This window comes from Ambystoma mexicanum, chromosome 14, assembly GCF_040938575.1.
Source record: "Ambystoma mexicanum isolate Mex_15411 chromosome 14, UKY_AmexF1_1, whole genome shotgun sequence".
Taxonomy (NCBI): Eukaryota; Metazoa; Chordata; class Amphibia; order Caudata; family Ambystomatidae; genus Ambystoma; species Ambystoma mexicanum.
Window position 1 is genome coordinate 118785130 of NC_090940.1, and position 27868 is coordinate 118812997.

Consider the following 27868-nt stretch of genomic DNA (forward strand, 5'->3'; position numbering starts at 1 on the left):
ATTGATTGTCTACAACTTGAGAAGAGGTTTACAAGATGCCTAGATCCCATCTTTGGTTGGATGTGGGAGAGCGTATTCTCTTAATCTGTGGTCCTTGTACTAGCTGTACCGCCAGTAACACTACCCCATTCCATGTCCATTTGCATTGGGCAATGCTTCCGCTCTCTCCCTGTAGGTACACAATATATTTGATGCTGAACACTCCCTCTACCAGCTCATTGAAGATGGTACTTGTATCTAAACTATTACTTATTCACGAAGACCAGAGTCGCCCTACCATGATCATATTGTGATCGTCTCAAGAAACTGGTTCTTAAACCTATTTGTGCATCCAAACAACCCAGAATTGCCTATGATGCGCTCATCTGCCCGCCTGAGCAGGATGGTCTTGCCGTACCTCATCTCGATCTGCATTATTAAAGAACCCAAGCCCATCATGCTATCTGATGGGACTCTGGTAGGCACACGTTTCCCCATGTGCTGGTTGAGAGAGCATTGAGACTACCAGCTGCATTGACACCTGTGCTATGGGGTGCTAGCAGATGTCCTTGTTCTGAAGTCTAGACAGTTCCCACTACATGGTGGGTTTGATGGAGTTTGGCAGAGCATATGGGGGCTCCCTGGTTATACTACCCCCGACCCCAACCACATTCTCCTTGTATGATGCGAATCTCGGGACACTGAGCAATGATGAGAATACATCTGCATTCTGCAGTGAACTTTATATGTGATAGGGTCTGACTGATCAGATCTATGTGATCACTGCGTGTACCGTAATGTCGAATACGAAAAGGGAGGGGTGCAGTGATCACATAGATAACTATTTCCTGCATCCCCCTTACCCGCTATCTCTTTAGGCCTTACTTTCACTGGCGCACTTATCCTTTCTTTCCCCTGTCTTGGGCCCCTACCTGTGACGTCAGTTCCCTATCCCAAAAGAAAAAAAAGGACCCTGCGACGTAAGTTCCAACCCACGTCGCAGGGTCCCTTTTTTTTTTCTTTTTTCCATTTAATCTTTATTGTCCCCTGCCGTCCACGTAATGGAAGAGGGGGACCCCCAAACCCATTATACCATTTATGGGGAACTGGTGCCACCCCCGCTTCCCTTGTTCAGTATAATGGATTTTCAGCATTTTCGCCACTGACGAATGTGCAGTAAACACGCATTTCAAATCGTTTCCCCAATATTTTCAAACAATACCGACTGATCTTGTGCTTCCATTCTATATGTGGCAGTATTTCTCTGTTACGTATTCTATATCCCTATATAAGCTACTATGGGGAACTTGTAGAATGTTATACGTTGTCGTCGTACAATTAATTCTTTCTTGTTTTTGCTCCCATGTTAGAAAATAAGCATTGAAGAAGGTGTTAAACAAGCTACTGCTTCGAACGGACCCGATCCCTTGTGATGGCGCACCTTGACAAATGTAACCTAGTATATTCCTGTCTGTCCTTCAGCATTGGTTGACATCCCAGAGAGTTCAGAATCAAGCTGCCAGATCGGCCTGTAACCTGAAAAAAGTGCCACCGAATTCTTCCACTGGCTTCGAGGAAGAATACAGAAGAATATTCGACTCTGTGACCTTCACAGGGCCTTCTGGAACAGAGGTCCAAAATAGCTAGAAAACTCGACTACCCCTTGTTACATTCCATCCAAAAATCCCGGCTCGTCCATATCCCAGCTCCTCTTCAAAAATGTTTACAACGTAAATAACATGTCGGAAAAGCCTAGGAGTTTGGTGACTTAAGTTTTGGAACAATTTAAGCCCGACTGTGTCACCTTCAGAAAGATGTTGAGGACAAACTTTCTGAAGGAGCATTCAACTTGCAATTGTTTTTAAATTGGGATGAATGCTTAAGGCCAACCAGCTGTACTGTAACCCTATTAATGAAAATTGAGTGACACTCCTCTCTTTTGCTACTCGTTGTAGCCTTCCTTCCCCACTACCTGCACCAAAAAAAATATACTATTCCAACATTTAAAGTTGTATTGGTTCTTGTTTAATAACCATTAATAAACAAAGTTTTATTCAGCCCTCTATGATTACACGTGTTTCGGCAAACACATTGCATTTTTCAAATCAGGACAAGTCGCGATTGCATTCATTAGTCTCAATCTGTGTCTCAATCTCAATCTGTGATGGTGTAATTTATCATCACAGGTTTAATCCATCCAAGAAAGTGTTCGTCCCTTTTCCGTCTGTTTCATGTCCGCGTTCTCGATAATGTGTTTGCCGAAACACGTGTAATCATAGAGGGCTGAATAAAACTACGTTTATTAATGGTTCGCTACCATTAAAGAAGAACCAATACAACCTTAAATGTTGGAATAGTATATTTTTTTTGTGGCGCATATGGACGTGTGAAGTCATCCCAATCTTAATTTTCTTGAACGGAGCGGAGGAACCAGAGTCTCTGTTATATCTTCACATTCATGCGACAATTTTGCAAGACCAAAAACGAAACAAGGGCGCACTGGTCTCAAATTCGGTATCCCGTTAGCAGTTCCTCTTATTTTTCAATTCCTTCTTCTCTAGTTGCTTGTGTTTGACTCTGCACAGTTATGATATGATATGATGGGTTATTTATAACGCGCTTAATACCGAGAGGTTTCTAAGCGCGGACCCGGGGATTGAACCTGTGTTGCTCCATGTCGTCTTGCTTCCAAGGCGAGCTTGTTGCTGCTGAGCTATCCTCCCAGGACTAGTAGCAGCAAGCCGACAGTTGCATCCCTTTTTATAAAACTCCTTAAATAAAGATGCTCTAATGAATCAGTGATGCTTCCTCCCAGAAACCTGACCTGGATCCTTTTCATGTGGCCAGGGAAGACAGATGCTTCCTGATTCTGGCCCTGGGGGTGGTGTACTGAGGGAGGATCACCTGGTCGTGGGGCGACAGGCCAAGAAGACTGGGAATTCCCCCCTGTTTTATTTTCCCCGTAATCCCACACTTTTAATGGCCGTTTGCCAAACAGCAGAACTAAAAAAAAAAAGATCTCATTTTGTTGTGAAGGATGACAAGTCCCATAATCCCACAAGTATTGTGACGAGGACGAGGAGGAGGAGGACTGAAGAGTTGTGCTGTAGCAGTAGTTGGGCAATTAAGTCTAACAGCCCACACCTGAAAAAACCTAGGAGGCATAAAAGGCCCCCTCAGGTGCAGGCCATTAGGAGCTGGAACTGTGACTGGAATGCGTGCAGCAGTAGCAGAGGCAGAAAGAAGGCACTTTGCTGGCAAATCAAGCAGAAATGGTAGAACCTGATGGATGCCAGAACTTGGATGCAGCCGATTTCACCTGCTTGTTTCTGAGAGGGCCCTGTTCCCCAAACTCTGAAGTGCAGAGGCTGCACAGTCGAAGGCATGCAGAAAGGCTGCCTTTCCTCATGTGAGCCTAATTGCAGTGGCTACCGTGGAGGAAACATGTCGGAGACTCAGGTGATGAGCAGTGGTCTCAGAAGTGAGAAGGGCTCCTTAATCAAGTGGCGGGGTTGAAGACCCCTTCAGCGATAAAAGGTCTGAGTCCCAAGTGAGCCAGAAGCAGTAGAGGTTGTGCAACATGCGAAAAGAGGATCACAGAAGCCGGTGAGTCAAACCTGGCCTTCTGAATCCTTGTGTGAGCACTGCCGGCAACAGTATCCAGCTTAATTGTTAACTCGCGTAGAAGCAGAAGCAAGTGGAAGTTGCTTGTTGAAGTTTAAAACAAAGGTACAATGTAAAGTAGCATTTGTGTGTATTCCTTTTGCTTGCATAAAAATAAACGCTGCTGAAATGTGTCTCTCATTAAGCAGAAAGAGTGCTGCGGAAAGCATTGTTGAACACTTAAACATTTTAAAACCTCAGAAGAAGTGGTAGCTTGTGCCTAATTTTGTTTTCCGAGTTGAGAGTGAACTCTACCTATTGAATTCACTTGAACAACTATTGTGCATAAAATAAGTTAAGTCTTTAAACATTGTATTAGCAGTTGGAGAGAGCTCAATCATTGCCTAAGTCAAGAGTGTTCCCATATTAAGATTGAAATTGGTCTTTTTCAAAGCCAGAAACTTGTCTAACAGGTATTTTGAGCCCATAGAAATTTAACGTTGCCTAAGTTACAAGTGATCAAGCATTACCTGAAACCAAGAGAGTGGCACCAATGCTTCTAGGTAATTATGTGGGCTAACAGTTGGCAAAGAGCTGAAGGCAATGTTGGGGAAGGGAAACCTTGCTGCTTATATCAAATATTGAAGTTGTTGTGGACAGACAAGAGAGGCAAAGAGGCTGCCCCTTTTGAAGAGCGATATTCAGAGGAAGGGTGCCTTGCCTATTTGAAGGTGTTGAAGTGCCTTAAAGTGAGTACAGATGAAGTTGAACACTGAGGCAAACAACAGTGTCCTTATGGTAAACTCTAGTAGAAGTGAAGTAGTTCAAATATAAGCAGCAGCACCATGAAGTCATCCTGACAAATATAACTATTGTGAATCCTAATCTGTGAATTAAGAAATAATAACTTAACTAAGATATGTGTTTCACTAACATTTATAGAAGTTGTATTTCTTCTGAACTTGTCAAGTCTTCTTGGAAAACTGGAAGTGGTGGCAAAGCATTGTGGCTGGGGAAACCAAAGCTGCTATTTGAGAAAGTGGAATGTCTTTATTATACCAAGAAGAAGAATGTTGATGTTGTTGAAACTTTGGTTAACAAAACGTTACCTTAGCATTGAACTTTCAAGAACTGAGCTACCTATGTGGATTTCCCTATGTCTTTTGATGAACATTGATGTTGAAATGACCTTGAATCCTTGGGAGCGGAGTCCTCCAGGTTGCTCAAAGGTTATCAAGAAGCTGTGAATATCATTATTGATCTTAATTGAATTGCCATATATTTTCTTTTGCATTTGATATTTAGTGTGAGGGTCAGACATCTTGTATTAGTGTTTCACCTTAGTTTTGTTAGGTAGGGAAATCCTGAATAGAGTGGGGATTGTGAGGAATTTTGATATCATTTTGACCTTATTAAAAGGGCATGTTTTGAACAATCATTCACCAGTTGTCTGCCTCGCATTGCTGACCCCTCACAAAGCCCAACCCTCTTTGACAAAGTCACATGTCGGAGGCTAGGCAATGGGACAGGGGTGATCCTGGAGGCTGGGAAATGCCAACGACTCTGTGATGTCGGGCAGGTAAGTATAATCCAACAGGTCCTCAACCTTCTGTGCAGGACCATTTGCATTAACATGTGATCTCTACGGCTGTCTGGTAAGCACATGGGGGCAGTGATGAAAATGCAGAGAAATTGACATCTCTGAGCTGAAACCAGTTTGCTGGAGAGCCAGACGTTTGTGGCTGCTGTTCGCATGGAAAACCACTGACCCTGCTCGTACCAACATGTAGCCTCTCGCAAATGTCTGAATAAAGTTAGAAATGATGCTCTACAGAGATACAGGGTAAGGGAGACAAAGGCCTTATGGGAGAGTTGCAGGACTATGGGCTGCTGGTGCAATGATTCCAAGATGGCTGAGAAGAGCTATTTGAGCACTGGAGCAGTTCACTAACAGTCACATATTAGCGGGGAAATCAGTTTGCGCAGACCATACCCAATCAGACAATTACCTGGACCAGCCCTAACGCTGCTGACGTATAAAAGGAGAATGCAGCAGATGAGTGGTGGAGTTATGAATTGGTGGTGCAGATTGGGGCAGGCGGCGAGGAGGTGGAAAGGAGGAAGAAGATACACGTGGATGGTCAGAGGAGAAGGGGAGCTGAGGAGTTGAAGGAGGAAGAGAGGAGCATCAAAGGAGGGACATCATTGAGCATGGGCGGGTGGCTAGGAAGCAGAAGGGACCGAAAGACGCTGAAGTAGGTCTAGAGGGGGAGAGAGAGGCAGTGCAGTAGAGCATTGAGAAGGTAGCAGGGATTCTGGAGGAGATGGGGGTAAAGAGTAGAAAGAGAATGGATGAGGAGAGGTGAGGTAGAGAACAGGGTAAAAGGAGGAAAATTAAGAGTGGGGCTGGAGGGAGAAAAGAGGGAGAATAGAGGAGATGACGATGAGGAAAACCCAGAGAGAGAGAGAAGAGGGGGGAAGAAACGAGAGATGCAATCCAGTTTCCAGGACCTCAATCCTAAGAAAAATCCTACTGTGGTGGAGATGCCAAAAATTATAGCCAAAGATCTTGACGGCCCAGTAGGTGAGATTGCCAATTACCACTACACCGGGGAGCCTGATAACACCAGGGTTGCCACGTCTGGGTTTTCCTAAGGGTGCAACCGCAGGGTTACCACATCTGGGTTTTCCTAAGGGTGCCAGGTGAAGGTTCCTGGTAGGGGTTTTCAGGTGGACCAGCTACAGATACAGCAGCGACCAAAAAACAAAAAAAAGACACTGTGAAGGCTAACATAAAAGTTTGGAACACAATACATCTCCCAGTCAGTCAGCGTGGCTTTGCTGCCAAAAAGGGGGTCTTGATCTAATGGAGGCGGTTGGGGGGAGGACCGAGGACTACAGTCCTAAGAGAGTTAACCCCTGTACGCTGATTGTACAACCAGTATCCTCATTTCTTGGGCTCAGCCCAACCTAACCTTTTTTGTGTTTCTTCAATAAAAGCATTAGAAAACCTTGAATTGATCCCAAGTCATCCGTTGATACCCCCTCTGTTTCCCCCCAGCCCGACACCCCTCAGACTGGCCAGGCTCCTCATTAAGCACGGCACTCACTCATGATCCGCTCTTTCAAGTAGACGGCAGCTTTCCCCTAATTTGATCACTTTTTAAACCAGCCCTAAATTCCTCTTAATGTTCGATGGTGATTACCACTGCATTAAGGCCAGAGATAAACCACTTCAGCTCACCGAGATGAATCTTTCCCTGTGTTTCCTCCTGATAGGGCCACTGTTGTAGTTGAGTCCATAACAGCCCCAAGAGAGCTCCGGTAGATGTGTGCTCTATAAATGCCCATCAATCACACATGCGTACGTCGATCCGGGGTAATCCAGTAACCCCTGCTAGTAATGCATTTACCACTCTGAGTAACCTGATGGAGTGGACCTTGCCCCTGGGTAGTTTTTTGGGTACGAAGTCAAAATATAGTTTTCCATTTACCGAAACAAAAATCGATTTAGAAACACTGCTCTGTGATCGCACAAAGTGGTCTTTCTAAATAAACCGGTCAGGCAGCAGGGAGAGAGGAAGTGTGGTTCGGTGGTGAAACACACCTTTTTCCAGCACATACTGCCAGAGAGGGCCAGGGGCAACGTTATGCCATGTTTTTGTTTTTTGCGGTCCGCCTAAAATCGGCTGAAAAAAAATTGGTCTTTTTGTTAGGCGACCTGCAAAAAGCGAAAATATGACATAGAACCGTTTTTTGCCCTTCCATATTGGGCTGTCTTGCACCACTATCGTCAATTGCCAAACGCCAGCGGTGGTGCTCAGATCACTGTATCCGTAATAAGGACCTGAATATCTCCTGCCGGTGTGGGTCCACCAACTGAGTTCTTTGATTAATAGCGACAAAGTGCTTCGTAATACGCGATAGTCCCTCCCTTGATCGGCAGCTAATAAATATTTCCTTCATGTTGTAAGACAATGTTTCCTCAGGGGCGTGGCTACACGCGTACAAGTTCAGCTAACTACATTGTTTCCATGGCCCCTGAGCAATTATTATTATTATTTATTTATTTATTTTCACCCCTTCCTTTATCTCAACACTTTAAAGACGTTCTCTTGCTTGAAAGAAAGTAGTGCTACTGCTTGCACACACATTTATCCTTTATAAAAGAAGGGAATTAAATCCTTCAGACATCAAATCTTTTTTTGAAAATGACTTATTTGAAGATTGCATCCACTCTGCCCTGATCTCAAGGGTACAACAGCATTTAAATATGTGCTATACACATTCTCCTTGGAAAGGATTTTCTTCTTTACATATGCAGATAATTGCTCCCGCCACGCGTGGTATTGCGACGTTGGGCGGCGGCTCAGGAAACATCTGATCTGCACAGCGATTCCCTGCCTCCGAGGGGATTGCAAACTGTACGTTTCCTGTGATACTCTTCTTTAATGATTTTTTCATAAGACTATTCCATTTTAATTAGCAATTTGCTATAGAGAACCACAGAGAACTCCTAGGGTGTGAATTAATAATTTCCACCAGCTTTTTCTTGGAATCAATCTATGCCAAGGCACAAATTAAATACAGCTCTATCACAAGCTTTATGCTCATTCTCAAATCACACATGTATTATGACGTCCACTTAAATTTCAGTGCTTATTTATTCCATTGAGAGCACCATAAGTGTCCAATTCGTATCATCCATCATATCGAACATTAATCCATCCATCCCGCAAACCATCATACCAACCTTCTAGCCATCTATCCATCCTAACAACAATGTATGCATCACCTATCCATCCATCCTACCAACCATCTATCCATCCTACCAACCAACTATCCATCCTACCAACCAACTATCCATCCTACCAACTATCCATCCTACCAACCAACCATCCATCCATCCTACCAACAATCTATCCATCACCTATCCATCCATCCATCCTACCAACCATCTATCCATCCTACCAACCAACTATCCATCCATCCTACCAACCATCTATCCATCCTACCAACCAACTATCCATCCATCCTACCAACCAACTATCCATCCATCCTACCAACCAACTATCCATCCATCCTACCAACCAACCATCCATCTATCCTACCAACAATCTATCCATCACCTATCTATCCTACCAACCATACATCCATCCTACCAACCACTCATCTATCCTGTGTGACGATTCACTAGGTGTCATCACTTCTCCCCAGGAGGGGAGACCTTTCCCAGGAGGCTAGCGAGGTGCAGCCGCTACCCAATATTCTTCCTAAGGGTGGTTTGATGCGAGAGGACCTCATGGGGAGGGACTATCCGCCTGGGGGTAAGAACGACCACCAGGGGGTACCCATCAGCACTGCAGCCCAAGACCTTCGTCTCTCTCCCACAATACCTCTCTGCCTAGTACTTATATGTGCTATTGTAGGTCTGCAAGTGTTGTCTCTGCTGAGACAACAAAGTTGAAAAACTGCATGAGGAGTACCTGGAACACAAGTACTGGAATGAAGAGGATGCACAGAGGCAGGAAGAATGCTCCATGGAACCTGGACCAGCAGTCTAGCCTTCCACGAGGGAAGGGAACTGGCTAGAGCTTAAAAGATAAGGATGGACTTGCAGTGAAGTCAAGCCAGCCCCGGAGGGCTTAGAATTGTGTTGAAATGCACAGTTAAAAGATTGCGTTTTTGTCTGTAGTATTTTCATATATGCAGTAATGGGGTGATACCCCCCAACAATATTAAATTGTGCATCTGAGAACATTTTCGTGTCAGTGGTTATCCCAAATCCACTGTCCCCTAGAAAAGGTTCGAGGACCCCAACGATATCGAACTGTGCATCCGAAGGAAACCCTCCTAGTGTCAGTGGTTATCCCAAAACCACTGACCACAAGAGAAAGTTCGAAGACCCCAATGTTAACGGAAGTGAATTGCGTAGACTGTATCCAAGAGAATCTTCCTCATGTCAGTGATAGCATTGAGACCATTGACCATCAAAGAAGGGTCGAGGACCCGACATTAAGCAACTGACTATAGGAGGAAATCATCCTCAATCCAGTGGGCAAACAAAGCCTGCTGACAGCAACAGAAGTTCCTGGGACCCAAACAAAGTAAGTATAAAAAGGGTCTAGGATCCCGATGAGGAAAGTGCAAAGAACAAGATATGGAGGTTTGCCCATACTTCGGAAGAGTGGCAAACCCTACTAAGTGACTGTGTAATACACCAGTTAAACGGGAAGACGTCAGGGGAAGGTCGCCATTCCCCCGGCCTTGTGAGAGAAAGTGGGAACCAATATCCAATCCAGGGCAAGGGAGTCATTCTCCTGGATCAGTAGCTATTGACTTTGTGTAGAGAAGCTTTTGTGGATCAAGATATCTACATCAGGTGAAGGGAGCCGTTCCCCCTGGCTTTTGAGAACCTTTGTGGATCAAGTGATCGACGTCGGGGGGGGGAAGAAAGTCATTCCCCCTGGCTTGAGAATTTTTGTGAAAAAGAATTGTCGCCCTCTACCAGTAGAAGGGAGTCATTCTCTTGGTGTGAGAACCTTCGTTATTAGATATCCTTAGTTGTAGTGTGTAAGAGATAGAGAGCGATTTTGATAGGGCTAGATAGTTCTTTTTCTTTTCATCTCAGTAAAGATTTGTTGAGAACATGCCACTCCCATGCTAGCCTCTCTCTCCTGTTCCCTTACACCTGCCATCCATCTATTCATCCTAGCAACCATCAATTAATCTATCTTTCCATTCATTTTACCAGTCTTCAATCTATCCTATGAACCGTATTTCCAACCATCTTTCCATCCTGCCTAATATCTATCTATCCATCTATCCAACCATCTACCCTGCCATCGATCCAACCATCAATTCATCCATCCATCCTACCAACAATCTATCCTACCTACCAACCATTTATTTATTTTTATTTATTTATTACATTTGATTATACACCCAAACCCTAGGGTATCACGGCGTCAGTTGCAGTAATTGCAGTAATGCTTTCTGGTTACAGGGCAAAGAGATGTCCGGTAATAACAACAAGGCATGATAGTTACAGAGAAAAGTCGGTTAACAACAGTGTACACTTACATTTAATCAGCAATATATGTAGTTGTAAATGAGGCTTGTGAGATCGACAGGTTAGAATTTATTGAATTGCCAGGTTTTTAGGAGTTTCTTAAACAGAGTGTGAGAGGGCTCGTTGCTTGTGTTGGAGGGGAGTGAGTTCCAGATTCTGAGCGCTGCTACATGGAAGCTGTATCCTCCTGTTTTGAGTTCTTGAAGCGGGGTGGGTGCTGAAATTAGATCTGAGAGATCTGGATGACATTTTTCGAGTGAGGCCATATACCCAACCATCTTGCCATCCTTCCTACCAACCATCTATCATCTTACCAACCATACATCAATCAATCAATATATCCATCCCGCATCTATCTATCTCTCTATCCATCCAACCATCAATCCACCCATTTATCCTACCAATCATCTATCCATCCTCCATAACCACACTATACAAATACAACCATCTCTGTCCGTCATGCCGTCCTTCCAACCCTTTATCTATCAATCACACCATCCACCCAATAATGTATTCTTCCTTCTTTCAATCCATCCTTCATAGCAGTAAAGGAAAGTGAGAAAAACAGGAGTCACCAGTAAACAGAGTCTGAATTGGTGCTTGTTTTCACACACCAGTGCAAGAGGTGGTAGGAACGTATTGCAACGCTGAATAGCCCCTGCCCGGCAGGTTGGTGTAGAATAGGGGGCGGTTAGATTATGAAAGTAATTTTGTTGTGAGCTGGATGATGGGGAAGAATGGACTCCCCGCAGAGAAGTTGGACACACAGAATCACAGGCAGCAGTTTGAACCAGGAATAGGCTGGTGTTGGTGAAACTTTGTAACTGGGAACAGTAGTGATGAACTCGCCTAGAGAAAGGGCAGGATCTCAGCAGACGAGTGCAAAGACTGGAAAGGAGAAGAAGCTGAGAATGGATGGCATAAATGAGGTTGGGTGGGATGGATAATGTATTGCTTATGGAGGTGGAAAGCATACACACATTTCAAAGAGCAAGGAAAGTGCTACGCAATGGAAATAACAAACATGATGAAACCATCCCAAGAGTAACACTAAGTAGGCAGAAGAACTTGTTAACTGCTTTCATCGGACTCCAATAAAATCATGTTTAACTTTAATTTTCTATTCAAAATTACAAAGGGCAACAGAATTAATTTTGTGGTGTTCTGCTCTCCGTAAAGAAACTCTTCTGCAAATCCTGATTGCTCTGTAGCTCGCTGTCCACAAGGATGTCCTGCACTGTTCGTTTTTATGATCCCTTTGCTTCAGATAATGACAAAGGCAAAGTTGAATTCAAACAATTATTGCGACTGATATACTGGCTCGTATGAAGATGCTGTGTGTGATCTGCATAATACAATGAAAATGTAGAGTAAATGTATCTAGTTTTACATTTATTTATAAAGTTTTAAGTGTAACATAGGATATATGGTCATTATTATTTTTTCTTTTATATTTTTTTTATTTGTGTTGAACGATTTAACATTTAAACCTTAACACCAAAAAGAAAAAAAGTATATAAAAAAAAATACAAAATAATATTTCATACAAACATTACATACATATGGTGTCCAGATTTAGAACATAACAAATAGTACTCCAATTTCCATTAATCAATCTAAAATATAATCATTTAAAAAAAAATAACGGGTCAATTTTCATAAGGAATCGATAAAGTGCAATCAGCTTAGACATAGGGCAGTGATCTAAGAAAAATCGTTCCTAAAGAAAATCCCATTGTGATGTATATTCATTATTATTAAGTAACATTTTGAAATACAGTTGTACCCTATCCAATATTATGTCCCTAAAAAAAACATCTATTTGATGGGAACAATAGCAGATGTTTTGGGGAAGTTTTTTTTTATCTTATTGAGATTTATACGGTGCACTGCTTCCATTTTCTTGATCTCCTTGTGCTCAAAGTTTGATGTTTTGCACTGACTACCCACTAAAGGTATCAGTTCCGAAATACTTTCACATAGTCTTTAAAAACTAAAGAAAAAGTTTGATTTCATATTTGAGTTTGTGTCCTGTGCTGAAATACCTACCAATTATAATGAAAGTTGCAAATGCCTGAAAGTTTATTTTCCTAGCTTAGTACTCTGATCAGCTTGAGATAAATATGGCAAAGAGAACTGGGAATTTCTCCCAATAGGAAAGGAATGATAGTTAAGAAATTAAAGTTTAGTAGTTCAAATTGCTTGGGGAATTGACGTTCGTTCCCGCAAGCCTGTTGGTGGGAAATAAACAATGAAGGAACCCATGTTTACTTGAAATTTGGGCTAGGCACGGATCTCCTATCCGCGCTGTATGGTCCAGTGTAAGAATCAACCGTGCTGAATGGCAGTCGGGATAAAAGTACCCCATTGAACGGCAATATGGAAGTATTTTTGTTGCCGATTAAACACTGTTGGTCAGCAACTTTGTTCAGATTATATAGAATTCCCATTAATGTAGAATATATAATCATAATATTGATAATTAAAAAAATCATAAAGAATAAAAAGCATCTACATTTGTGTGTATCTTGGCTGGGGTCCCCAATTCACCTTGGGACATCCTACATTAAGCGGCTGAAAGAGTCCAGAAAGGAGATGGATGACCTTAAAACTCTTCATCCCAACAAGATTTAAGACGCCCTTGACCAACCTTCTGTGTGTGATAGCCAAACTCCTGTGTTATAGCCAAGCTCCTGTGTGATTCGTCAGACTATCTTGTGGCCGGTGACCTAGAGTTAACATGTTTCTTCTGTGAACACCTCTCTCTTCCGCCACCCCTCTGGCATCCTCCTCATCCTCTCTGAATACTCTGCCTTCTCCTTCTTCCTCCTCTGCCCACTCTCGGCCCCCTCTACCACCTCTGCAGAGCGTACCTCATGCCTGTACCCCTCCACGGAAGTCCTTCAAATGTGGCAATATGCTCCATGTCGCTACTCTTCACTCTCGCTCTGCTGTCAAACACTCCTTCGACATCTGCCGACTCCTCAAAAGAACTTGATCTGGATGTCTGTGGTCTCACCGAGACATGGTTCACGCCCAGCTCTGTCATGAGTTTTGACACTCTCCTGCCTGATGGCTACAAGATCCTCTGTGAACCCAGAACCAACTGTCCAGGAGGTAGAGTAGCTTTGATCTTCCTAGAGTGGATACCTTCTTCTGTCATTCCTACGCAGGCCCACTTCTCCTTTGAATGCCTGGTCCTCAAGCTCTCCATCTCTCTTGGCCTCTCTCTTGCTGTGCCACTATCTACAGGCCACCTGGCCAGGTTGCCCTTTTCCTCTCCGAGTGGGCTGACCTCTCCTCCTCTCTCCTTGCCTCTACCTCTCAGCTGCTCCTTGGAGACCCCAATATCGACCTGGATGCTTCTAACCCCTCCTAGGGGCTCTTTCACAGTCTTTGCGACTCTCTCTCTATTCTACCCTCTGGCCTGACACACTCTGCCGGGCACACCTTGGATGTTCTCATCTCTTCAGACATCTCCCTCTCTAACCCTCTCACCGCTGCTCACTCTTGGACTGGCCACTTTCTTCTCTCCTCCCACCTGTCACTCTGTCCCCCAGGTGAAGCTGACCCCAGCACTGCCAGCCACCTTCTCAGTCAGCCGGCCCATGAAGCGTATGTCAGTGGAGGCTTTCTCTGCTACTTTCTCTCCTCCTACGCCTGCAGCTGACTCACACTCTGACACAGCCCTCTCCAACCTGCATCTCTGTATCCCTAACACTCTTGATGTCCTTGCCCCTGTCATGAGGATCGGTTTGAAACCCACATCCAAGTGCAACTCTTGGTACGACTCCGACCTCGCCACCCTTAAATGCAAGTGCAGGGTGGCTGAGAGGACGTGGAGGGAATCGGGCTCATCCTCTGACAAACTGGCCTGCCAACCTGCTCCAAAGGCAATACAGACACTGTTCTGTCCAAGGAGGTAGCTTACATCCAAACCTGTGTCTCTGTGGCCAAACTCTTCAAAATATGCAAGGAGCTGGGCAATCCTGCTGCAGTCTCCACCTCTTCTGTTTCCACCCAGGCCCTTTGAACGGCACTGGGTTCTCACTTCATCACTAAAACTCAGGACATCCTGTGCTTTGTCACCTGTTCCTCTTCCTCTCCCTCTCCCAGCCCCTCTCCTACTGTTTCTCCTCCTCCTTTCTCCTCTTCCCCTGTGTTCTCCCATGATTATGTTTCTAGACAAGTCTGATCTATGAAAGTCTCGTTCAAGCAGGTGCTCCCCTGCTCCTCCAGAACCATCAAAGACCACATCGACAGCCTCGTTCCAGCCTTGGCCAGTTTCTGCAATCACACTTTTGCCACTGGAACTTTCCTGTGCCCCCCCTTAAGCACTCCCTTGTGCACCCCCACCTTAAGCGCTCTGCAGATCCCTCGTCTACGGCAAACTATTGCCCGATCTCTAACACTCCTTTCCTTGGCAAACCCCTGGAAAAGCTGGCCATCTACCAGCTTACACTCCATAATTAATCTGTTGGTTGTCTCCATGACCACCAGTCTGGCTTTAGAGCAGCCAGAAGCATGGAAACTACTCTCCTGAACACCTGTGAAGGCTTGCTCTCTAATTTCGATTCTAACCTTCCTTCTGTCCTCTTCCTCCTTGATCTATCCTCTGCTTTCGACACAGTCAACCATGCCACCCTGATCAATCGTCTCCATGACAACCTGGGCATCACGGGTCAGGCCCTAGCCTGGTTGACCTCCTTCATCTCTGATCGACCCTTCCAGATCCAATTGTGGTCCTTTCTCTCCACCACCTCTCTCTCCACAAGTGGTGTTCCCAGGGTCCTAACCTCTCAACCTTTACTTGGCACCTCTGGCCTACCTCATCTCCACCTTCTCTCCTGACTTTCAGTGTTATGCGGATGACACTCAGCTCTCCTTCAGGCTCCCCTCAGCCTCCTCTCCTCTCTCGCTCATTCCTGATTGTTTATCCACCATTCAGGAATGGTATGCCTCCAACAATAATTGCTTTAATGCCAATAAGACTGGGATGCTTCTCATTTGGACCCCTGCGCCCGCTTTCCCTCTTTCACTCTGGCCGCCCTCCTTGGGCCCTCTACCTGTGGCTTCCTGCGAGGCAAAAAATCTTGGTGTCAGCTTTTACTCCACCCTCCTTCTCTCCTCATAACATGGACCTCTCTAGTAAGTCCCACTACCAGCTGCACCTCCTCAGTTATTCTTCCCTTTCTCACTTTTCCCCAGAAGCTCACGGTCTCCAGAGCCCTGGTTCTCTCTAGGCTGGATTACTGCAACAGCCTCTTTCTAAATATTTCTGCCTCTACTCTTCACAACCAATCCAGAACAGAACTACGAGACTTGTCCTTGGCCTCAAGCCCAGGGATCGTATCTCTCCAGCCCTGAAATCTCTCCACTTGCTCCCAGTGGCTGCAAGGATCAAGTTAAAGACCCTCTGCATTGTCCACAAGGCTTTCTTGGGCCAGGGACCTCACTACCTCCAACTCTCTCTTTCTAAGCACTTTCCTTCTCACGCCCTCTGTTTGTTCACCTCCAACTCTCTGAGGATCAGACGTTTCTCCAGGCAGAGAGTGGCGTAGATCTCTGTCAGCGGCTGAGCCCTCCCTCTGGAACAGCCTCCCTGCTTCTCTCATACTTGAGCAGGACCACCTAAGGTTCCAGAAGCAACTCAAGATCTTCCCTTTTGCTTCTGCGTTCTCTCTCTCTCTCCCCTGCTGGTGTACTTGTCTGCTGCGCTAATGGGTTACCTGGCCAGCCTCTGAACCTTAATGGGTACCAGGCTCCTTCACGACCACTAGCCCCCTGTACTGCCTCCAGGCCTCCCACGCACTCAGGAACTGTATCTGCAACCCTACAGTGCCTTGCCTACCTGCACTTACTTTAGCCAGCCATCCCATAAGCACTTACTTGAGCTTGCATTTTGCACTCTGCCGCCTCCCTCTCCCTGGCACTTCTCTCCTTTCCCCCTCATGCTTGCACGATCTGAATGACACAAGGCCTAGTAAGATCTTTCTTTTTGTCCTCCCTTTCCTTGTTTTTTTTGCGCCTAGAAACACTTGTGTACAGGCGTGTTATAAATGACTTATCATATCATATATAATTTCTCCAGTCTTGCATTTGAGCTTCTTGTCGAGGCTCCATAAGGGTAGGTTTGTCGTCTCTAGGAAGGTTTTCAGAAGATTTAACTGGTAGGTAACGGAGCCTTTCTGAGATGTTAAATCCCCAGAGTGGGTGCGCTACTGCTGCACATTTTGTGGCATCATCGTGGGGCTCACATTATGGAACAGATGAGTTTCAAGGGTGTTCAAGAGCTGGGAAGCCTACAATTCGAGAGCCGCCTGGGATTTTGGTTGGTCTATGAACTTCGGCCACAGTACTGCGTTGTGAGCATAGACTAATTTGGTAATGTTTGGTGCCCGTAGTCATACTTAGAGTGCATGTTAACACTGGGAAACGCTGTTTGTGAATTGCTACCAGTTTCCAGAGGAAGAGGGTGGATCGACTGATATGTTCTCACTTTTCATTTCAGATGTGCGGCGTGGAACAAGCCCCTTGGTTTAATTTTTTGTTTTCCTCTGATCGCTTGCAGGATTTGAAAACGAACTACGCTGTTCCGAATGTATCAAGATTTAACCCCGCCGAGGATTTCTATTGGAGGCTGTTGAGGATGCCGTAGGGAAGCGGCGAACCAGCGACGTTGGCTGTCTGTACGCGGCCCGGGGATTTAAAATGTTTTTTGTTATTTTATGAATGAGCACAGCCTTGGAGTGCATTGAGGTTCCTAAAATGCGGCCATGGACGGGCTCCTGGCGTTGGATCATGCTCGTTCTCTTCGCCTGGGGGACCTTGTTGTTTTATATTGGTGGACATCTGGTGCGCGACGGTGACCACCCGGATCACTCCAGCCGAGAACTCTCCAAGATACTGGCAAAGCTTGAACGTTTAAAACAGCAGAATGAAGACCTAAGGAGCATGGCAGAGTCTCTCAGGTAGGGGCCGAAGCCTTCTTTAATGTCTTTTAATGGCCTTACTCTCTGCAGCGTCTCCAAAGTCCCACGTGATCGTTAACACGCTGCTATTCCCTCCAGGTCAGGGGCACTGTGGCTATCCAAGATGTTTTGAGCTATGACTCCCATGATGCCTCACCATAGATCGTGCTGGCGTAGGGTGATGGGACTTGTATTGCGCAACATGTAGACAGTCGAATGGTTGGAGAGCCTGTGCTAGACTGAGAGAGACACCAGGGTTCTTGATTCTGAAGTGTTGTCATTCAGGCGTGGATATGTCATCTGCATTCTCTCCTGATGTTTGGATTTTCACTTTGTTTCCTTTGTTTGATATTTATTTCTTTGTACAAAACGTTTTCTGGAAACCCTACAGACACATTTCACTTGCACTGCCTGGTTATTTGTACACCACTATTGCATTTTAAGAGCGTGAAAGCTTGGCTCAGTTTGCGATTTTGCTGGTGGTTCTGGCCGCAGTGGACTGCCCTACAGGGAACTCTGGAAAGATAGATGGAAGGTGGCGGGAGGGGGGGGGGCTGGGTGACTGGGAGTGGGTCTCAACACCATGAGCCTCTTTTGTGTGGGTTCCCTGTTGTTTCTCTCCCCTTTCCTCTCTCCCAGTCACCTAGCCCCCTTCCATCTCCCCTCCCTCACCTCCCTTGAAGAAAGGAATTGGTTATAGAACTCGTTTTTCCTCTTTCAAATGTTTTAGGTCTGTGTTTTTAACAACTTTTAAAAATCGATTTGTGTGAACAAATGTACTTTGCGATGCCATTTTCCTAATGTTCTTTGGAGGGGGAGGACATCCTCTACCCCCTTGTAAGGCTTGCTCACACGGTGTGATATAGGGACCACTTTGAAAAAACATTTCGGGGGCCTTTTTTGGTTCCTAGTCCACCCCTGCTCTCCCTCCCACCCCTCCTCATCTCCCAGCTCCCTTTCAAGGATTCTAAATCTTCCAAGTGTGCTTGAAAATAGATTATTTGGACTCGTATTTCCAAATGTTCTGAAGTGCACCCCTCAGCCCTGTTCAGAGGCGCTGGGCTTGCTTGCACAGTCATGCAGGTTCACTTTGAAAGCCATGGCTAGGCCCATGTTAGGTTTCCAGTCCACCCCTGGGTGCCACCATTTTCTTAGCTTGCTGAATCAACAGGCAACATTTTTTTCCAAAGGCAGACCGGCCTGTGCGTAAATGGTGAGCTTTCCCCATAAAAGCTACCTAGTGCTGAGGCATAATTTAGTGCGGTAAATTAGCGGCTGCGAGTTATTTTTTTTTAAAACTTGTGTGCCTCAATTTCATGCGGTAGATGTCACTTACAATTCCGCTAAATCCTCCCCAGTTTTACATCCATGCCAGCATTGTGTACAGGGTGTGGATTACAATGTGTGAACGAATGACTAAGTATATAGACATTTTCCTGAGCTCGGAGAAGTAATAGGCTTAGTGTGCTTTTTAAAAAAAATTTTTTAACAAAAATACTAGGCTGTTACTGGAGAAAAAAGAATGGCGATGCCCTCCGCCGCTCTCCACACTAGATAGCCCCCCCATCCTGGTCCACACACACACAGCTTTAATCACTCTTCATGGTTTGAAATCTCTGCACATAGACTTTGATATACATTTTGTGGTTTTAGGGTCGGGCGTGCCCGGTGATCTTCATGCGATTGTCCACTATGGCATGTGTGTGTCCAGCTGCAATGCCACCCGCCCTCCATCGCTCTGGCCTGCCTGGTGGTCACTTCCCACATTACGTTGATTTGTGGAAAGCTAGTAGGTTGCACAGGTGGGGCAACAGTTTGCTGCATGGTGTAGCTGTGTTGAGAAGTGATTTGCTTTGCTGCTTGGTGTAGCTGTGTTGAGAAGTGATTCGCTTTGCTGCTTGGTGTAGCTGTGTTGAGAAGTGATTCGCTTTGCTGCTTGGTGTAGCTGTGTTGAGAAGTGATTCGCTTTGCTGCTTGGTGTAGCTGTGTTGAGAAATGATTCGCTTTGCTGCATGGTGGGGTTGTGTCTAGAAGTGATTTGCTTTGCTGCTTGGTGTAGCTGTGTTGAGATGTGATTCGCTTTGCTGCTTGGTGTAGCTGTGTTGAGAAATGATTCGCTTTGCTGCATGGTGCAGCTGTGTTGAGAAGTGATTCGCTTTGCTGCTTGGTGTAGCTGTGTTGAGAAATGATTTGCTTTGCTGCTTGGTGCGGTTGTGTCTAGAAGTGATTTGCTTTGCTGCATGGTGTAGCTGTGTTGAGATGTGATTCGCTTTGCTGCTTGGTGTAGCTGTGTTGAGAAATGATTTGCTTTGCTGCTTGGTGTAGCTGTGTTGAGAAGTGATTCGCTTTGCTGCATGGTGCAGCTGTGTTGAGAAGTTATTTGCTTTGCTGCATGGTGCAGCTGTGTTGAGAAGTGATTTGCTGCATGGTGCAGCTGTGTTGAGAATTGATTTGCTGCATGGTGCAGCTGTGTTGAGAAGTGATTTGCTGCATGGTGTAGCTGTGTTGAGAAGTGATTCGTTTTGCTGCATGGTGCAGCTGTTTAGAGAAGTGATTTGCTTTGCTGCTTGGTGTAGCTGTGTTGAGAAGTGATTCGCTTTGCTGCATGGTGTAGCTGTGTTGAGAAGTGATTCGCTTTGCTGCATGGTGTAGCTGTGTTGAGAAGTGATTTGCTTGCTGCATGGTGCAGCTGTGTTGAGAAGTGATTCGCTTTGCTGCATGGTGCAGCTGTGTTGAGAAGTGATTCGCTTTACTGCATGGTGTAGCTGTGTTGAGAAGTGATTTGCTTGCTGCATGGTGCAGCTGTGTTGAGAAGTGATTCGCTTTACTGCATGGTGCAGCTGTGTTGAGAAATGATTTGCTTTGCTGCATAGTGTAGCTGTGTTGAGAAGGGATTTGCTTTGCTGCATGGTGCAGCTGTGTTGAGAAGTGATTTGCTTTGCTGCATAGTGTAGCTGTGTTGAGAAGGGATTTGCTTTGCTGCATGGTGCAGCTGTGTTGAGAAGTGATTTGCTTTGCTGCATGGTGCCACATCAGGTCGTATAAAGGTCTTTGTATCTGAAGGAGTGGACCAGGTGCCGCTATCCGGCACTTCATTAACCAGAACCCCCTACCTGGCACTAGCTCACTGTTCCCTTTTGTGAAAGGCTGCATAGCAACGATTGAACACCAGATCACCGACATTCTCGATGCAGAGTTCGGATAAACCAGCAGCTATCGCCCTTTCCAACACCCACAATACCAACTTCAGTATAGCTGACACGTTTGGTTATATGGCACCTTTTGGATGTTAGTTAGCAACTGTTTAGCATCTACAGGTTCCTGCTGTGTTACTATTGTAATTTTTTTATTTTTTATAATGCGCGCTTTATACCCAGAGGTTTCTGAGCGCGGACCCGGGGATCGAACCTGTGTTGCTCAGTGATCCGAGCAAAGCATGGCATCTCAGAGGATTCAAGATGATTTTGTGGAAGGTCTAGGGTTGTCCAACTCCAGGCCCCGAGAGCCGGATCCATGTCGGGTTTTCAGGATACCCCTCATTAATATTCATGAGAATCATTTGCATACAATGATTCTAAATGTATGCACATTTTTGCTCATGAAAATGAGGGATATGCTGAAAACCCGCCGGGATTCCGTCCCTCGAGACCGGAGTTTGTCAACCATGTGTAACGTATTTCATGTAAACAGCCATACTTGCTTGCACGTTGCTTGCTCCTACAGTCATGATAGTTATCCCGTTGTGTCCCATCGGTGAACGTTAGTCGTGTAATGGTATACTAAAGCCGTTTGGCCAGAATGTGGTTCTGGTCCATTTCCCAGGATCCTTTACTGTTTCAAACTTGTCAGATGTTTTTTTAGCACAACAACTAGGCTGTTATTCACTCCTGGTGCATTTACTTGAAATGCTGCACGTCTTCACTATGCTGCCAATGCCACATGGGTTTGCACCACAGGTCATAGGTGCGCTGCAGGCCTGTCTGGGTGGGGAGAAGGCAGCAGGGAGGTGTGAGGGGGGGTGTGGACAGAAGGTGCGTGAGACGGCTGAAAGGGCAGGACCCGCTAAGGCAAGCAGAGGCCAAAAAAGCTGATGGGTGCAGTCAAGGCAGGGGAGGGTTAACGGGTGCAGTCAAAGAGCTGGCGAAGGGGAAGGGTGACCCTCCTTCCTTGGCACAGCGGGAGAAAGGTTCGGTGGCTGAATGGGAGGGACCCTCTTTCTAAAAGTGGGGCCGGAGTGCTACAAGATCCGCTGCAAAGAGGAGTGGAGCCACGTCAAAGTTTGTCTTGCCAGAGCGAGCTCTGCGGCGTCCCAGGTATGTCCTTAAACCGAGCTCTCACAGCTCTTGCTTAAAAAGACTCTGCACGGTAGACTGAATGCAGAAACAGCCAAAGGTAGCAGGCGCCCCCTCTGTAGAAAGAACACAACATGATGACCTGTTCTGTGGTTTTTTTCCACTTTGAGAGTCTGCAGCCATCACTTTAAGCCCACTGTACTTTTCACCAAGGAGGAATAGCCATTTGCATATCAGTCATTGTCCCGCCCACATGGGCAGTCCAGCACCGAAATGCCAGGCAAACCTCCTTTGCTCGCTGTGTCAGACAGGGCCTCATCAGCTCCACATCACTGATGAGGCCCAAGAAGGCTGAAACACGTGTATGGGGTTGCTGTTGGTACTCTTGTTCAGAAGCGAATTGCCATAGCATTTCGGTGCTGTACTGCCCGTATGGGCGGGACACAATTTCCCTTCTGCGACAGGTACAGTGAGCTAAAGTGTGGCTGCAGATTCTCGAGTGGGTACCTTCCCAAAGAACAGGTTTTTTTAGCCGTGTTCGTTCTCGCAGAGGAGCGCCTATGGACTATTGTTTGCTTTTGCTTTTCAAACGTGTTCTCCTCCCACAACACAGCAGAAGTCTATGTTCATCCAACAAGATCCTGCCAGATTCACCCTCCTTCTACTCTCCTAAAATGGGAGGCAGAGGGTTCGCTGATCGTGGTGCTCTCCTATGGAATTACCTTCCAACTAGACCTGGGGAGAGCCAGGGAATTCATGAGAAGGGCCGAACCAGGCCGAGCCTGGGGGCCTGGCTTGGCTCTTGGGGCCAAATAGCAGAGCCAAGGAAATGGCTGTGCGAAAAGGGAGAGGCGCCTGTGTCAGCGGATTGGAGACAAGAAAAGGCTAAAGGGCTTGGGGACAAGAAAAGGTGTTGGGGCAAGAAAATGGACTAAACAAGACTGGGAGCAAAACGGGACTGGGGCAGCTAAAGGAGATGAGGGTCAAAAAAAGGGGCTAAATGGGACTGGGGGTCAAAAAAGGGCAAAACGACTGTGGGTGAAAAAGGGGCCACACAGGTCTGCAGTTCAAACAAAGGGGCAAACGTGTACTGGAGCAGCTAGGGGGTGAGAGAGAACAAAAGGGCATAAACAGGACTGGAAGGGTCAAAGTAAAGGCAACACTGGGCTGGGGGTAAACAAAAGGAGCAATAACGGGAATTGGTCAGCTAAAGGGGTGGAGGGGCAACACAAGGGGGCTAAATGGATTAATACTTGTTTCGCTGAAGTTAATTAGCCACAATGATTTTGTAACCCCACTTTTGTATGTAAATGACCCCCTGTATAAAACTGGAATTTGCATGCCATTTTTAACCTTCACTGAAATCCTGGATGGGCCTAGTTGGATTCCATGCAAAGCTGCTCGCGAAGGCCCAGTTTTTGGTGTATAATGTAACCAGTTTCTGACCATGTCAAGACTTTACTTTTAGGGACCACGTGTTCCAGGTGTGGTGAATAGAAGTGGCAAAAGCCAGACAGGCCTTCTGTGATTAAAATCCTCTGCCAGTGCATGCCTTGCCCCTTGCGTCCTGTGCGGGAGGGAATCTCCGTTTGCCCCAAGCAAAGTGTTCCACTTGGCCTCAGTTCTGGCCTGGCTATGTCTCGGCAAGATAGCTCAGGGGCAACGTGCTTGGAAGCAAGACGACACGGAGCACCGGGTCCGCACTTAGAAACCTCTGGGAATTAAGCGCGTTATAAATAACCTATCCTATCATTTGCCTTTGTCAGAACGATACAACCAACAGATTAAACTCCCTTCCCGCTTCATCCCCCCACCAGACTCCTTCATGAACAAAGCTCCATAAACAGCTGCACCGAGGAGGCACCGTCTTTTCTCTTCCTGTAAAGTGGTATTGAGACACAATTGGAATTGTGTTGTTTGGGCCCATGTTCGCCCATTTGCATAATTGTTTTGTCTTGAATTTTTCCTTAGTTGCGTATTTATAACGTGCTTAAATACCCAGAGGTTTCTAAGCGCAGACCGGGTATTGCTTCGTGTCGTCTTGCTTCCAAGGCGAACACGTTGCCGCTGAGCTATCCTCCCGGGAGAGTACTTACATGGACTAAATACTGTTAAAACTAGCCAGAAAATGTCTTGCTGCAACCAATGAGTTGTTTTGCCATTTTTGGATTTCTTTGTTTAATGGGCCAGTACCCAGCTTGTCTAGAGTGGTCGGAAGTGGGACCGCGTGCACGATTGTGATAAACACCATTGTGGAAAGAAACACATGTGACCTTTTGGCGCCATTATAAGGAAGTACATTTAAAGTGTTGGTTCTCTCTTCCAAGGTTGAAACGGAGATAGCTTGCTTTGTAAGCCTATCTGTCCCGTTCCAGGCAGGCTTGCAAGCTGGTCTTTCTTTAAGCCTGTCCGGCCAATCACAATAATGGAAAAAACCAAGCAATCCTGCTTGCTTCAGCCGCAGAAGGGGCGGTCCAGCTGAAATGCTAGACCGCCTCCCTTCTGCACGAGGCCACACACATCCACACACACACACGTTTCGGCTTTATTAGGCATCATCAGGGCCCAGCAGGCTGGGGACCCGCGTCTGGGCATACCAGACCCACCGGGCGTAACTAGCAGAAGAGAAGGGTGGTGGCTGGAAGGCTATGAATGAATCCTAACCGGTGACATTTTTCTGGGCAGCCCTCCCTCCAATCCCTACATCTTGAGCCTTCCGTGACATTCCCAGGAGCGAAAGGCCATATGTAAATCAGGCCTGTTGCTACCCTTGAAGGGGCATCCCTTCTGAATTGAATCACAAGCAACACCATACATATGCTGGCCCTTATTGGGTGTCATGTGTGAGGTATTTCTTGATATTTTAGACACACAAAACTCTGGGCCAATGTCTTGGCATACCATGCCACCTAAAGACTTTATGGAACACTAAAGAGTGATGGTTGAAAAGCTTTGAATTAACCATAACCACTGGCATTTTTGTGCGCACAACCTTCCGAATCATACTTTTTCAGTCTGCCAAAAGGGAAAACCACATGCAAATTAGGCCTGGCCCCACCCCATATGGGCTAGTCCAGCAGTAACAGGTAGGTGGCATCCTTCTGCACAAGCAACCTCAGTGGGCAGCAGCAGTGAGGTCTAGGTTGAGTATCCAGTCTCCACAAGCTTGTGGGCGACATGTGGGCACACTCATGCGATCTGTCCCTTCTTTGGTGTGCATCTTGTATTTTCGCCACAGTGTTGCTAAATTGCTCGCCGAGAGGTCACATACCCTCGAGCTAGGCATCGCAAACTCTTGTGTGGCACATGCAAATGGGTGGCAGTGCTTTTGCCCGCTGCAAACTATTTAGTAGGTGGAGAGTGTGGTTTGGCTGAGAAAAGTCTAGGCAAATTGAGTGGTGGTTGGTTGACCGGCGTTTGAGTGCCAGGATGTGCCGTACTCTCTGCGTACTCACCCCTTTCTGATCACATGCATCCGTGGGCGCATTTGAAAGCAGGATTGTGGGGTTGTTGGCTTTGAGTGTGTGGCCTTGACTTGGTTCTGGTGCTATATGGGACTGATTACATGTTGAGCACACTGGACTAGTGACTGTTGCCAGTGCAGAGTGCATGGGCTGTTGTCAGTGCTCCAGATAAGATTTGCAAGTGGGAGTATATTACTCCCTCTTTTTTTTTTTTTTTTTTAAAGTTGGGAGTACAATATTTTTTTAGGGAGTAAAAATGTAAGCCCAATTCCTAATGGGAGGATTATGAAAAAATGTTTAACTGGAAAACGGAAATGTTTTTGTAATAATTATTCCTTTGCACCTAGTTATTCATACACATTAAAACATGCATGTTTACTTCTTCGCATCAGGCAGTGATTATAGTAGTTTCTTCCTGTGGTACTACGTGCACTGCTGGTCCAAACAAATCCATGGAGCTGTGTGGGTGAAAGCTATTTTTTGTTGGGCGTATTTACACTCCCTATTTTTATTTTTGGGGAGTATTTGCCTATTTTTAGGGAGTAAAAGGGGCCGATACACCCCTTATCTGTAGGGCTGGGTGTTGTGCTTTATGCCTGTAGGGCTGGGTGTTGTGCTTTATGCCTGTAGGGATGGGTGTTGTGCTTTATGCCTGTAGGGATGGGTGTTGTGCTTTATGCCTTCATGGAGAAAAGAGTGGATGGCATCCGCATATGCAGGGTGTTCAAAGGACTGTTGCAGGGTTTGGGGTGGAATGGTTTTCGAAGTGGTGGAACATCTTCCTGGTCAATTGTAGGGTGCTCATGCGACTTACAGCTGTTTGGTTTTTGTCCAGTCGATTGGCTTGAACCTCATTGAATGGCTTACGTGTCCTGCCGGACACCCCAACTGGTGCTCGGTTGAGTTCCGGTGATTTTCTTTTGGCTCGGAGTATCACAATTACATTTTTTTTTGTTGTATGCGAAGTAGAGGGTTTCCTATTATCCGGTCTTGTTCGTTTACGAGTTAGTCAATGAAGCTTTTTCAGTTTTCTTTCTTTTGGTTGGAAGCTCCACTGTAACCCTTGATATCCTCAACATACAGGTGAGAGTTGAGTCCATTGGCTGTGATGATTAGGTCAAAGCGGTATAAGCAAGGTGTTGAAGCTAACCGGGTTTACCGTGAGGATTCCTGGGGCTTTGCTGGTGGCAACCAATGAAATGCAGCAACAGTGTGTTTTGTTCTGCGTATAATCTTTTGTAGCCGAGTCAATAAGCCGGCCACTGACCACACACATGTCTACTTGTGATGAGTGATTTGGTGTCATGCCTTTCCTTCAGCAGCCTGAATATTGGCGGTCTTGACATCTGTAACAAACGGGATACCGCGGGGGTACCCCCCCTCCCCATGCTCTTACATTATATCTTCCACTTTTTTCAATTTCGTCACCTTGTTCCCTGAAATAAACCCCTTAATATAACACGATTGTCTTTACACAGATGCCAAGACATGGAGTATTTGCAGCAATGACCAGGCATGTCACCTTTGCCTTTGTCCAGGATGTTTTAGCTGCCATCCGCTAGGTTGCTAAGTCCAGTCTCTGTTCCGTGGGTGGGTTGAGAGTGCATTGGTCAATGTATATTGGCAAATATTCCGCAGGTACCAGGAGCAGGACTGGAGTGTATGGGGTTATTTTTTGATGATAGATTTTAGGTTGTTCATTGATTTGCGGTGTTCTTTCACCGCTTTTGGTAGTTTGAGTTTCATGTTTGTTATGTTGGGTGTGGGGGATTTATAAGGCAAGTGAGTTGTGCGAGGATAATGACAGTCCATGTCGTTGGCATGTGTGATTGTGAGGTGAAATGATTGTTTGGCTGCAGGCTATATTTTGCATAGTGGTTAGCCTTTGGTAACGTTTATAGATGTATGATGAGTTAAACTTGATTTCCTTGGTGATCATGAAGAGTTCCTCTTGGCTTTGGGTATACTTGTGCTCATGAGCGCTAGTTGGGCTCTGATGATTTGGTCCACTTAGGCTCGGACGTCTGCTTTGTAATCATTGCACGGCCCTCTTTTCTCGTCTCGTGAAACTTGCCATGGAGCTTTGTTGGCAGTGTTGCAGGGTGGTGGAGTGGGCGCCCGGACATTTCAGTAGGTGCTGGTTAGATGTTCACTAACTCCTTGGGTTTGTCCGTATTGCAGAGGGCAGCACATATTTTTTCTACGAGGGTGCATTTTTTCATGGTAAAACTAGATTTTGTGGATTGATACCGAATACTGCGCGCTATTCACCAAACCTACTGAGTTTTTCAATTGAAAGAAAGAAAAGAATCCAGCAGCGGGAGTCTCAATAACTGTGAACCCTATACAAAAGGTTCAAAATGCAGTGAAAGTATACTTGAAACTGTTATAAGACTATCTCCGCGCTTGGAACTAGTATTCTCAGTAAGTAGTCACAAAAACAATTGGATCAATCATAAAGTTCGTAAAAATAGTCCACGCATTGAA

The 27868-nt window shown here is 45.8% G+C and overlaps 1 protein-coding gene across 2 annotated transcripts in view; it reads left to right on the forward strand.

The window, feature by feature from the left end:
- The window catches only part of FUT8 (fucosyltransferase 8), an 857288-nt gene that overhangs the window by 487305 nt on the left and 342115 nt on the right, over window positions 1-27868 (forward strand). For both annotated transcript variants that reach the window (XM_069638672.1, XM_069638673.1), the window contains one exon: window positions 17226-17625. In XM_069638672.1, coding sequence (XP_069494773.1) covers window positions 17387-17625 — 239 coding nt within the window. In that variant the 5' untranslated portion in view covers window positions 17226-17386. The remainder of the gene's footprint in view (window positions 1-17225; window positions 17626-27868) is intronic.